The 13,444-nt window shown below is 32.8% G+C and overlaps 1 protein-coding gene across 1 annotated transcript; it reads right to left on the bottom strand.

The window, feature by feature from the left end:
- Positions 1-5,189: 5,189 nt before the first annotated feature.
- LOC136206749 (uncharacterized protein At2g34160) lies at positions 5,190-7,003 on the bottom strand. The gene is made up of 5 exons (XM_065997899.1): positions 6,718-7,003; positions 6,416-6,464; positions 5,947-6,009; positions 5,766-5,830; positions 5,190-5,661 (listed from the first exon to the last, which is right to left on the bottom strand). The coding sequence occupies exons 1-5, from the start codon at positions 6,907-6,909 to the stop codon at positions 5,461-5,463; spliced, it is 570 nt and encodes a 189-aa protein (XP_065853971.1). The 5' UTR covers positions 6,910-7,003; the 3' UTR covers positions 5,190-5,460.
- Positions 7,004-13,444: the final 6,441 nt, after the last annotated feature.

The raw sequence follows: 13,444 nt of genomic DNA on the forward strand, positions 1-13,444 counted from the left end.
GTTGAACCAAAAATTCTAACATACCATTGTTTTAGGTTCTAGAGGTCAACTGTAATGAATATCGCTTTCATTGCTTCCATCCCTGATTTAGGTTTTAGGAAAAACAATAATAATTATATATATACTTCATAATAAGGGTGTCAACGGGGCGGGGATTCTCAAAAAATTGCGAGAATCCGAATCGATAAGGGAGGGGAATCACCAAATTATTTGGGTGGGAAATTTTTTACCCTCAAAGCTTAAATTTGGAAGGGGGTGGGGGTATACCCCCAATTGTGGGGATTCTTTACTAAATATTATTATATTACAAAAACAAAACCTAACTAAAAAAATAATAAGCTACTATATAAGTAATATATTGTGACTAGAAATTAGACTAAGTATTATGATTTTTTTTGATCTTATACTAAGTATTATGATTAACTAGTAAGTAAGAAACTAAAAAAAATATTAATAGTGAAGAAATTAAAATAGAAAAAATGGAAATGTTCAAGGCTGATGAATAACAACAAATATTCTACAAAAGCAAATGCACAAACAGACATACAGAACAATCTATTAATCATAAAAGAAAATATCCAATTTTGAAATCAAGTTGTCTAATATAATGAACAGAGGACAAGTGTAGGAAACAAATGCTTGTATCTCTTACTTTCTTTTTTTTTTTTTAATTTGCGCACAATGCGCTTACATTACATTAAAGAAGAAAGAAAAATTCTCACTAGACCCGGATGTGATTCGAACCCATGACCTCTCAAAGCATTGTATCTCTTACTTACTTTTCAAGAAGATGGTAGCATATATCATAGTGTTAAACGTACAAAAATCAGAAAGAAAGAAGGGCATCTTAATGCTTTCAAATTAGATTGTCCTACAACCCGCACGGACTTGATCACTGTATTTGTCTGGATATGAATGAGTTCCCAACCTCAATAATAGAATAAGCTGAAACTAGAGATCGATGGAAGCTTGGTTGTATTATATATGAGCTTCATCTTTGAGTTGTATGCCCATTTCCCTATCAATATGTAAACCCATAAGGATTTGTATGTTTTGTGTTCTGTCAATGGGGCCTATCCCCAATCATGTTGCTTTCATAATGGATGGAAATAGAAGGTATGCTAAGAAGAAGAAATCCAAAGAAGGGGCTGGTCACAGAGTTGGATTTTCATCTCTCATATATCCATACTTAAGTACTGCTATGAACTGGGAGTGAAAGATGTGACTATTTATGCCTTTAGCATAGATAATTTTAAAAGATCTCCTGATGAGGTTAAAGATGTTATGGACTTGATGCTAGAAAAAACTGAAGAATTGCTCCAAAAAGAAAGCATTGTGCACCAATATGGAATCAGGGTGCGTTTTATAGGTAATTTGAAACTTGTTAGTGGGCTGAGATTGGTTTATGGCACTTTATACTGGCAGTCTTAAACTTCCAGCATAACCATTCCTATTTGGAAAAGGAAAGTAACCACTTCTAATATGAAACCATTTGCTCGTGTCTGACATGAAAAGGACTCGAATTTCCAAACATTAGTGACTGGTGTTGCAGGAGCAAACAATAGGCAAACAATAGTCAAAAGGACAGAAACCTCAAGGTCAAACTTAAGTATGGTATTCTGTTTATTACAGTTTTCGATTTGCCACTTTCATACTTAGCCATCTCATCTACCTTTATATATTCAAATAATACTACATATAGTTAATATAATTCTTTCCAAAATATTACGAGACATCATTACTAAAAAAATTTTTTTTTTTCAATTCTCGGGCGGCCAGCCGGGGCTCGAGCCCCGGCCAACCCCCCGTAGTTCCGCCACTGTGCTCTTTTCTTTTGCTAGGAATCTTGTGCAATCCAAGAAGATAGGTTGATGGATTGGTCAGCTGCAAGAATAGGAATAGAAGGTGGCATACACACAATTACCAGAAGAAGAAAAAATGTCTTTCTTCATGTGTTTTAATGTCTCGAGTGATTAAAAGTCAATTGTTTATATTATTTTTAGAATGAGGACTAAAAGCTTTTTGGAGATAGTCTAAGATAATTGCTTGCAATAATTCATATATTTCATGGTGGGAAATTAACCATAACGAAAATAATAAAAATGCAAAATTAAGCTTCGTTTATCAGTCTTTTCTCGACTTAGAATGAATCTTTGAGGAAACTAACAAATAACACAATGACCAACCCACAATAATGAAATGAATAAACAGAAATAATCAGTATTTTTTACATGGATCCTGATAACCACGTGAATTTGGCCATTCACTGTTAGATGTAAGCTGATTAAATCTAAGCCTTAGGATGTTTTGAATCTCCACCTTAGGATTTTAATCAGCCTATATCTAACGGTGAATGACCAAATTCACCGTGGTCATTAGGGTCCATGTAGAAATAATAGCCACAACAACAATCACAACACACAATATTATTATGTGGAAACCCCTCTTAATGCGAGAAGTAAAAATCATGAGACCGTAGTCCGCTCAAATCTTCCACTACATCAAATAACAATGGACAATACAATAGTTATTCCCTACATAATACTAGAGACATACGCAATCATTGTTTAAAAAACAAGGCCGCTTGGACCACCTAAGCACGACCTAGGCGTTCGAAATCGAGAATCCTCCTCGATTTTCTCTGATTAGTCCTTCTGAGCGTTTTTTAGCTCCTATGCCGCTTGTGCTCTGTCTAGGTTACCTGGATGCCGCCTACACTGCATCGGTGCCGCCTAAACGATGATGAACAAAATCTTTTTTACTGTTAATTTTTTTGTTTTATTATAATTCACTTTTGAACATTATTGCATGATTATTCGTGAACTATGTTTATTATTTTTAATATTTTGGTTTAATTACGTTCTCTACTTGTTTTATGAAATGGTTTAAGACTTTAAGGACATTGTTTCATGGCTTTTGGTGAATTATATTACTTTTGAACATTATATTTTATTTGTTTGAGTTGTTTCAATGATACTGTTGTTAAAATGTTGATATTTGTCCATTTTAAAAATAAATGTTATATAAGTGTTACATTAAATAATTTTATATTAAAAGTATAAAAGAAGCATGTGTTTTAAAACATTAGTTTCTCTGAACACTTCAAATAGGTCATGATCGCAAGCCAGATATCAGTCCGTACTCACATTCACTAAATCTTAATTCAACTCCTCCAATAAAAAAACCATATTTCTCTAGGGAGAGATACAACATGCGCAACCGGAGGCGGAGCTAGGGGGTAGGGGAGGATCTCCCGACCCTCCGACCCGACGGAAACCACCACCAGGGGTGTTTTCCACCCCTGGTTTGGAGGTTTACTGCCATGGCCGGAGCCCCTCTTCTTCAACCTAATTTAATTTTTTTTTTAGTCATTGAAGTCCAAAACGACGTCGTTTTGGACTTCAATGACTAAAAAAAATAAAAAGGATCCAACAGATTCGTGACCCACCCACCCATCCATTTAAATTAAAAAGGATCAAACAGTAGAGATCTCATCCCCCTTCTTCTCCCCTTTTCCTTTCTTTCTTTTCTCTTCTTCTCCCATTTTCCTTTCTTTAATTTAGAGAATCTAATTTAGGGATTTCTAATTTAGGGTTGAATTATTTCTAATTTAGGGTATAATTTAGATATTTCTATTTACTTTAATTTAAATTATGATATTTAGGTGTTTTGATTAACTTGAATTGATAATATGTTAAATTTTAGGGGTTTTCATTAAATTGAATTGATAATGTGATAAGGTTTTAATGATCTTGATTAAATTGAATTGGTGAATTAAATTGGATTGAATTGTATTTAATTGGTGATATTTAGGGATTTTAGTTTAGAGATGTTGATTAAATTAAATTGACGAATTGAGTTGAATTAGTGATATTTAGGGATTTTGATTGAATTGGATTGTTGATGTTTAGGTATTTTTTAGATTTTAGTTCAATAAATTACTAGTGAACAATGAATATATCGAAAAAAAAAATTCAAAACAACTTTTGTATATAAATACATTTGCAATAGGAATCAAATTCTTGAATCGTCGTACGAAAAAAATTTCTACGTACAATGGAACCCCCCGAGGTTTCAATCCTGGCTCCGCCTGTGCGCAACCTCCCTAATTAAAAACGCATGGACAATAACACCATAAGATGTCTGAAACATTTACTTTTGAAAGCCTTTAAATGTAACAATGTCAATTTACTTTACTACTTAATCATCATTTCAATGTCACCTCTTATAGTTATTGTATATTTTGAACCCAAACTCCAAAGATACTTATATTTTATAACACTATCCGCTTTTACCTTGACACAACAAGTAATATAGGAGTTTAAATGCCACCAAAATAATCAAAAGGAAACCTGCACACAACAAGTAATATAAGCTAAGCTTCAAAAATTTACAGGGCAAAATCTTGAAGTAGTAATCAAGTTCACAATCAAAGGTATACTAGAAATTTCTGAAAGGTTCACCCAAAATAGTAGGTATAATGTTAAAACAATATGACAACAATCACCAGCAAGAAGGCTAACTATCAACAACATCAAAAGATTTATAAAAAAAAAAAAAAAACCTTAAGCACCTAATGAGCAATAAGTTAAGTTAAATGCATTATCAAATTCCCTAATACCTCTCCTTTGAACAGAAGATTCAAGCTGAATTTCATAGGCATAAAGAACAACGATTCCTATCTGAATAATAATAATAGTGTATGTTTGGATTAGTAATTGATAATTGATAAATTATCAATTGATGACATAGAGAAGATTAGTAATTAAATTCCCAACTGTGAAATTGACAGAATGATAAAAAAGGCTACTCAATAAAGATAGAATTAAATTACCCTTTGCGGAGTAGACTGAATCAATGCCAATATATTCATCAATCACAGGCAAAAATTGACTTTCAATGAAATTATCAAATGTGATTTTGACATCACAAAGGATAACTATTGGCGGACGGCAAAAAAAAATGTTCCTCAAAGTAATCTCTCCGCAAACAACTTCTTGGAGATTGGTCAATTTTGAGGAACATTATTTTTATTTTTTTATTTTTTTTATTTAATTATTTTAAATTAATAGTTAATTTTGTCAACGTTACGATGTATCAACCCATTTTACCAACCATTAAGTTCAATAACCTTAACTAAAAGAACAAAGAAAAGAAAAAGAAAAGTCATATTCTGAAATGAAGGGCAAGTACAATTTTTTAAATACTCAGGCACCTTATGTGCACTAAGTTAAAAGATAGCTGTGCAAAATAAAAAGAAAGGAACAGTATAAATAATATCTCTACAAACCCAGAGTAGAGAAAGCGCATGCAATTGCAAAATTGACTTCTTTTACAATTCCAGAATGCCAGCACTTCCTTTTTTATATCAAATTCTACCTCTAATTTCCTACTATTATGCAGACAGACACCAAACCATAAAATAAAGAACTACAACATCCACCATTCCTTGCTCTCTTTCTACTGTGGCTGTGCCTGTGGCTGTGCCTGTGGCTGTGCCTGTGCCTGAGCCTGTGCCTGCCCCTGATCCTGTGCCTGTGCCTGTGCCTCTTCATTCTTCTCCACTTCTTTGGCTTCCGCCTCTGCGGCCGCTGCGGCTGCTGAATTAGCAGTGTCCATCAGACTGTCAAATTTCTCAGATTTCCCCAACACTATCTCAATCTACACATTGATTAACCATTTCTTAATCAGTCATCAGAATTATGTATATTAAGAAGGTATGGTATGCCCTTTTTAATTAACCATGGATCATCATCATACGGTACCTTTGCCTTCTGCACAAGTCGTCCTTTATTTTCATCTTTCATTCCTACTGTTGATGTCAAAACTTCTGTTCATTTGTCCACAAAAGTTGCAAAATATCATATCAACCATACTTGTCATCATTTATGGATGTTGTTATGTTAACATGAATTGATGGTAATTAATTAATTAGATGAATCTTACTTTTCTCAGTGGCTAATCCATTGTTCTTCAAAATCTCAGCAATTGTGACAACTGTGGTGATTGCTGTCATCAAATCAAATATACCAAATCATCTTTTAGTATCCATGTGTAAGAATAACGGTGGAACATTTTTATCACAATAAAGGGCCACCCCGTGCATTAGGCGGAGGGGTCCCACCACAAGGGTGTATGGGAGCAAGCCTTCCCTCCCTGCCAATTTATTTGGTAAGAGGCGGACTCGAACCCCTATTATAGAAATATCTTTGTCTACATTTCACTAAAACACTGGGAAATAATCCATAAGGATGTCAATTTCTGAGATTACCACGATTTATGGAGACAATCCGTCTGCCAGGATGTGATATGATTGGCAGGATTATAATTTTCAAAGCATAATCAAACTGAATTTCCAATGAAATTCACAGACAATATCTATATAGAGAAATTGAAATTGCTTTCACCAACATACCCATGCCCAGTGCAGAAAGTTCAACCTCATTGTGCTGCTGGATATACCTCTGTTACACACAGACAACAAATCATGGTAAAAATTAATGAAATCACAAAACAGAAAGATAATTACAGAATTGTGTAGATTTCTTAGGAACATTTTGACAACCACCACCACATTAGAAAACCAAATTGAAAAAAAAAAATGTGAATCGAAAGCCCCCAAAATTACCAAAAATGTGAATCGAAATCGAATTAAGAAAGCGAGCAATGTAAATTAGGCTAGACGAAGAAGAGTAAAATAAACAGAAATGAAGAGACCTTGGCGAGATTGACATAGAAAAAGAGGGGTTTCTTGGTATTAGAGACTTGAATCCTGTTCTTCTTCTGCTGGTTTTGTGCCATGGTGGAAAGATCAGTGGCAGTAGTTGCAGTGGGTGCCGGAGCGGGAGAAGGAGTGGGGGCGGGGGCAGGTGTGGGTGTTGGCGCCGGAGCGACGGTCTCCACGGCCATAATTCTGTCAGTAATTGTTGATCGTTGATCTCAGATTGGTTACTTTGAGAGCGAGCGAGAGAAGCAAGAAAGTTTGGTAAGTCGAAGAGGAGCGATTGTTCAGGACGTGAAAAGTAGAAAAGACCGTTATATTGCTGCCCATTTTATAAAATAACCTGGCGCCAAATGTGGTTCATTCCATCAATTACAAATCAACACGTGTTCGTTTGCCAGTGGATGTTGACTTGGTTAGAGAATTGTACGGCCCCTATTTCTCATCCCCTTCTCATTTTGGGCTTCAACTTCTAACCACATGCCTCTATCAATAGTTAGGCCCAATTTAATTTTCTAGTCATGCTAATAATGGATTTAAAAAGTCTATGGGATTACAAGTTATTCTATTTTATTTATTTTTTTTTTCTTTTTAGTTATTCTATCCTCTTTGTAATAGAATGTTTTTATTTTTTGTTACAAAATATATTTACACTGGGTAAACTACACCAATAGTCCCCGAACTTTACATAGTTTACACTTTGGTACCTAGATTACATGTTGTCCCAAAAATATACCTGAAGTAATGATGATCGGACAATTTAGTATATTTTTACCGGTTATAACCGGTCAACGCGAGTTTCATGAGTTAATTACATTAATGGTACCCGAACTTTACCATAATTTACACTTCGGTACCTGGATTTTATTTTATCCTAAAAACATAACACAAGTAAAGGTGACTGAAAAGTTTAGTTCATTTGATCGGTTAGTGACCGGATAATATGAACTAAATATTGGGACTCACCATACACTCAATTAACATAAAATTATAATTTATAATTTTATGTTAATTGGGTGTATGATTGGTCTCAATTTTTAATTTAAAATGGTCAAAATCGGGTTGACCAATCACTGATCGGTCAAATGTACTAAAATATTGAGTCATCTTTACTTGAAATGTATTTTTTGGACAAAATAAAATATAGGTACCAAAATGTAAATTCGGGTAAAGTTCAGATACCATCAGTGTAATTTACTCGTCAAAATCGCATTGACCGGCCATTTAATTGTCCGGTCATCGTTACTTCGGATATATTTTTGAGATAAAATATAATCTAGATACCAAAATGTGAATTAGGGTAAAATTCATGTACCATTGATGTAATTTACTCTGTTTACACTCCAAATTAAATTTTGGCTCATTAAATATTGTAATAACTTTCGTGATATGCAGTGAGAGGTTGAGTTTTTTTTTTCTACCGTTAAGGTAATTATGCGACAAATTGGATGACGAATTACACAATTTCTCTTACAAAAGTTGCAATGTCTCTTACAAAAGTTGCAAAGGTCGATTTTTTGTAGGTTTGTTTTTTATTATTATTAAAGCCTCTGAGTCACAAATAACAATAATATAATATTATTATAGCTATTTTAAAAGATATATATTTCCATGTAAAACCCTAAACAATTAATTAAAAATATTGTAGAAATAGTATATACGAGCCATGGAAAAACTTTACACCCACTCAGAGGCCGGCCTTGGGCTTAGACCAGGAGTACCAGGTCTAGGGCCCAAGATTGTAGAGGGTCCAAATATTTTATTAATTGTGTATATATAAAGAGTAAAAAGAATTAATACTGAAATTAATAAATGTTCAGTGGTAAAGCATACACTTGTCATTGTAAAACGTTTTGTGTTCCACCCCCTTTAAAAGCAAATAATTAATTTTTTAAAAAAATTATTTAGATTTAAAAAATATTTAGATTTTAAAGGTTGCAAATAATTAATAGGTTAAATATATTATTTTTTCTCTCAATTTGTTCAAAAAAAAACTTGATTGGCCCTCTCAATTTGTATAGTTGAGGGGCTATTGAGACACTTTGAAAGTTCAGAGGGCCAATCAAGCTTTTTGGACAAGTTCAGGAGTCAAATGATGTATTAAGCCTAATTAATATTTTAAATCTAAAAGAGGCTCAATTGATTTTTTTGAATATAAACTAAGGTTTAATTTAAGAATTAAATTCATATTTGGTCTCTGTTACATCCAAAATTTTATCGTACCATTTGGTAGCATTTTCCACTTGAAGTATTTTCATAAGTAACATTTAATCCATTTTGGATGGAAAATTTATCAATTTGTTAAATTTTTGTTGCCACATGACACAATTTTTGACACGTGATATATATGTGGCAATTGATTTAATTTTTTACCATATAGATTTAATATGTAGATAACTAAAGAATTATTTTTTATTTTTTATTTATGTATTAAGTGTGTATAGAAAAAAAATTAAAAAAATTATTCGCAAAAAATTTAACAAATTGGTCAATTTTTTTTATCATTGTCACTTATGAAAATATTCTAAGGATAAATGTTATCAAATAATACCACATTGGTCAAATGATAAATTTTGGATACCACATGGGCTAAATAGAAGTTTAATCTATAAATTTAAAAAATTATGAAACATCTTTTTAATTTTGAGTAGATAATTATATTTAGTGAATGTAATAATAATACTTACAGTATAATGATTAATGAAATATTTTTTTGTTTATCATGTATTGAAATATATTTTAAATTTTTTTACATAAATTATTTTTATTAAACGGGCTTTTATTTATATTTCGTTTAGAATCCGTAAATTATCAGGACCGATCCTACACCCACTTTGCAGTTTGGAAAAAGAGATTGGATTTAAATGTTTTTAAACTTATTGCCTTTTCATTGGATTGATCAGCTTATCTTAAAATATATTTTTATAAACTTAAAATATATATCTCATGAGTTTCTAAACAAGTTTTTATAAACTTAAAATATATATATTATTTTTTGAGTAAAAAGCGGGAGGCTAGAAAGCGAAGAAGCGAGAGCATCCCAATTATATTGGCACCCCTCGAACGACGCCGTAAACTAGGCCCAATTTATTAATAAAAGAAAAGAAGAATGTACAAAAGGGAATTCCACTAAAGAATATGGGACAAAAAAAATCCGTACCGTGCTAATGCATTAGTGGTCTTGTTCCCTTCACGAAAAATATGAATAATAGCAATTCTATACATATGATATGATCACATTAAAATAATAACATTATTTTTTTAAAGCTGAATAATAATATTATTATTATTAAATAAAAGCCATTCTTTTCCGTATCACAATACTTTAATTATTTTATAAAAAGCAAACAAGTATAAGTTGATGTTAATTTTTAATCTCAATATTAATTAATGTTAAACTAATTACTATACAATATATTTTTTTCCTTTTCTAGAATGCTTTAATTTAATTTAATATATGAAATTAAAAGATGTGAATTTAATAGATCTGTTTATTGGGAATAACTTTATAGGAGAGAAAATCGTGAGTCTACTATTCTTTAATTTATAAGCATCTTTCACGAGTTCATTACATGATTCTAAATAAATAAATATAATAATAATTCCTTGTCGGAGAAGAGAATATTTTCAAACCCTTCTTAGTTAATTAAATTATGATAATAATAATATATATACATGACTTTGTATTAAAAATGAATTAAGTTGAAGCACCACCGCCTTTGGTTCAAAAACATCATAATTTAATTTGATAATTCTATTACCTAATCAAATTAGATTTTCTCCACGTCATGTTAATGGATAAACATGAATTTGCCAAATTTATATAAATAAACTTGAAGTTTATCTAAAATAAATAAAAACCCTATGGACATCTGAATCTACGGTCTGGTTTGGTATTTTAAATTGGTTTAAAATGATATAATTAAGGGAAAATTACAAATCTGGGTCAAATGGGAAACTCATTTACATATTAAACTCATTTACTAATTCTACTACATATCTAGACTGATTTTATGTGACTTTCCAAAAATACCCTCAATATTTACGCGGAGCTCGCCCCATCCCGTCTGACTTCGCATATTCACCCATATGCGAAGCCTGCGAAGTTAATGTTTTAATTTACTTAATGAATTTAGTTCGCATATGCGAAGCCTGCGAAGCTGAAGTTTGTTTTGCTTGATGAATTTAGTTCGCATATGCGAATGCTGGATATGATTTGAAGCTAATACGCGAAGTGGTATATAACAAAAATTGGCAAACAACAACGGATTCGAACATTAAAATCATAACATTGTCAAAATTTACAACAAGATTGCCACAATAACAACATTCAAATCATAACATTATCAAAATTTACAACAAGATTGCCACAATGAACTCTACTAACTAATCATTTCAAAGTGAAACTAACTAATCCGGTACCAAGATTACGCATCTGCTTCAAAATTGGCACCGGATTAAGTTAGGTCCACTTTGAAGATTGACACCATAGGATGGACGTGTCCCATGGTGCACCCCGAGATTGACACAACCTCTCCTAACGAATCATTTCAGGAGTGAATGTGTCAATCTTGGGGAAGTTCATCCCTATACATGAAGGAAAATCATCTCCCTTGCAGCCCAGTACGCCGCCTTCCAGAAAGGGATGTTACGTATTCAACCATCTACTATCAAAAATTAACCGTGTTAGTTAGGAAAAAAGACGATTTTGGCTTCGCGAAATGAAAATTAGCGAAGCATGCGAATGTAAATGTGCAGGGGAAGAGGTGATTTTACTTCGCATATTAATTTTTTCGCGAAGTCTGCGAGGTCTGAAATGTGACTATCTACGTCGCATATCGATGCTTTCGCGAAGTCTGCGAGGTCTGAAACGTGAGGATCTATTCGCAGACTTCGCGAACTAATCGATTTGCGAGGTAGATCCATACGTTTTAGACTCTTTCTCTTCGCAGAACTTCGCGAAATCATCAATTCACGAAGTAGATCATCACTTTCCAGGCTCGTTCTCTTCGCAAAGCTTAGCGAAACCATCGATTGCGAAGTGAATTCATGAAAAAACGCAGAAAAAAACAGATACTTACATTTTTCGCCACTTTCACCCCCAAAAGCGACAATAACAATATGATAACATGGGAAGAACGAAGGAAATAACGTAGAAAAACCATTTCTTTGATGGTAACAAGAAGAAAGAAACCAAGCAACGAACAAGAAGATGAAAAACCATTTACTCGTTTTCTAGGGTTGGGAAGTTGCAGAATCAAGAGATGAAGAGATGAAAAAGAGAAATTCATTATGATTTTGACTAAATGGTGCAGATTTCGTGCAATTTAAAGGAAGAAAGGAAGATCAAAAGTCTTGAAATCATTAATGCATGATCAACTTTTCGCATAACCAAGGAGATAGGGGGGAGTGGTGATTCGCGAGTGGTGGAAGTGGGAAGGTCAGGGGTATTTTTGGAAAGTCACACAAAATCAGTCTAGATATGTAGTAGAATTAGTAAATGGGTTTAATATGTAAATGGGCTTCCCATTTGACCCAGATTTGTAATTTTCCCTATAATTAATCTTGAACAAATGATATTATTTTAAAATATTGAAAATGGTTTCATTATACGTGTCAGAAATTATTAGTGATATTTTCTGAGAGCTAATTACTAATCTAGCCTATTTAAGAGGGTTCATTAACATATTTGATATATTTCCCTTCCATTTTACAAATCTAGACATTTTTATCCATTTTGGATAAGAATACCCTTACTTTAATTCACGCTTCTTTCTCACTCTCAAACGTCTTTTTCGTCTCCTCTTTATTTCATCTTCTCTTTTCCATTCCTTTCTCCATCTTCAAGTAGTTGGTTAGTTGGATGTTTTCTCGTTGAACCCATCATTTCAATTTCCTCCATTTGTTGTATTTGAGACAGGAGTAATATTGTTGCAAATGCAGCAAATATTGTCGCAAATGCAATAAAAGTTGTCACAAATACAACAGGAACAATGTTATCACAAATGCAACAACATTATGCCACATATAGACAGAAATGGGGGAAATCAGAAATCACAGATTCAACGAGATAGTATTCAACTAACCAACTGCGTACTTGAATAATGTGTAAGTAAAATGAAGAAATAATACTTACACGGACTTGAATAATGTATGAATATGCTTAGATCGTGAGTTGTGTTGTTGAATTTTGTTGTAAGAATGGAAAGAAATGAAAAGGAGAATGAGGTTGAGGGAGGTTAGGATATATAGAACTAAGAGTTTTTTTGTTCAGAATGGATGAAAATGTCTAATTTGGTAAAATGGAAGGAAAGTGTATCAAATATGTTAATGGATCCTTCAAATGGACTAGATTAGTAATTAGCCCTATTTTCTGCATATGCTAATTTTAAACTTGACGCATGTAAATAAGGGCCGAGATAGAGCGGGCCTGGAAGAGCCCAGGCCCCTCGACCGCAGGAACCATCCATAACGTGAATGACCTTTATTGGAAATGTTCCGATGAGTAGGCAGATCGTAGACTGATCAGATTCATGGATGGTTCGCCCCCACGACCATTGGAGTAACCACTGCTATGGATGGTTTCAGATCTCCTGTTTCTGATAATTAAGATTTAGGTGGTTAATTAACTCATTGAGTTTATATTTAATAATCCAACTTGATTAATATATCATAGGTGATTAAAAAAAATTCAAAACTTATTCAAAACGACTCAATTTTACT

Source organism: Euphorbia lathyris, chromosome 9, assembly GCF_963576675.1.
Source record: "Euphorbia lathyris chromosome 9, ddEupLath1.1, whole genome shotgun sequence".
Classification (NCBI taxonomy): Eukaryota; Viridiplantae; Streptophyta; class Magnoliopsida; order Malpighiales; family Euphorbiaceae; genus Euphorbia; species Euphorbia lathyris.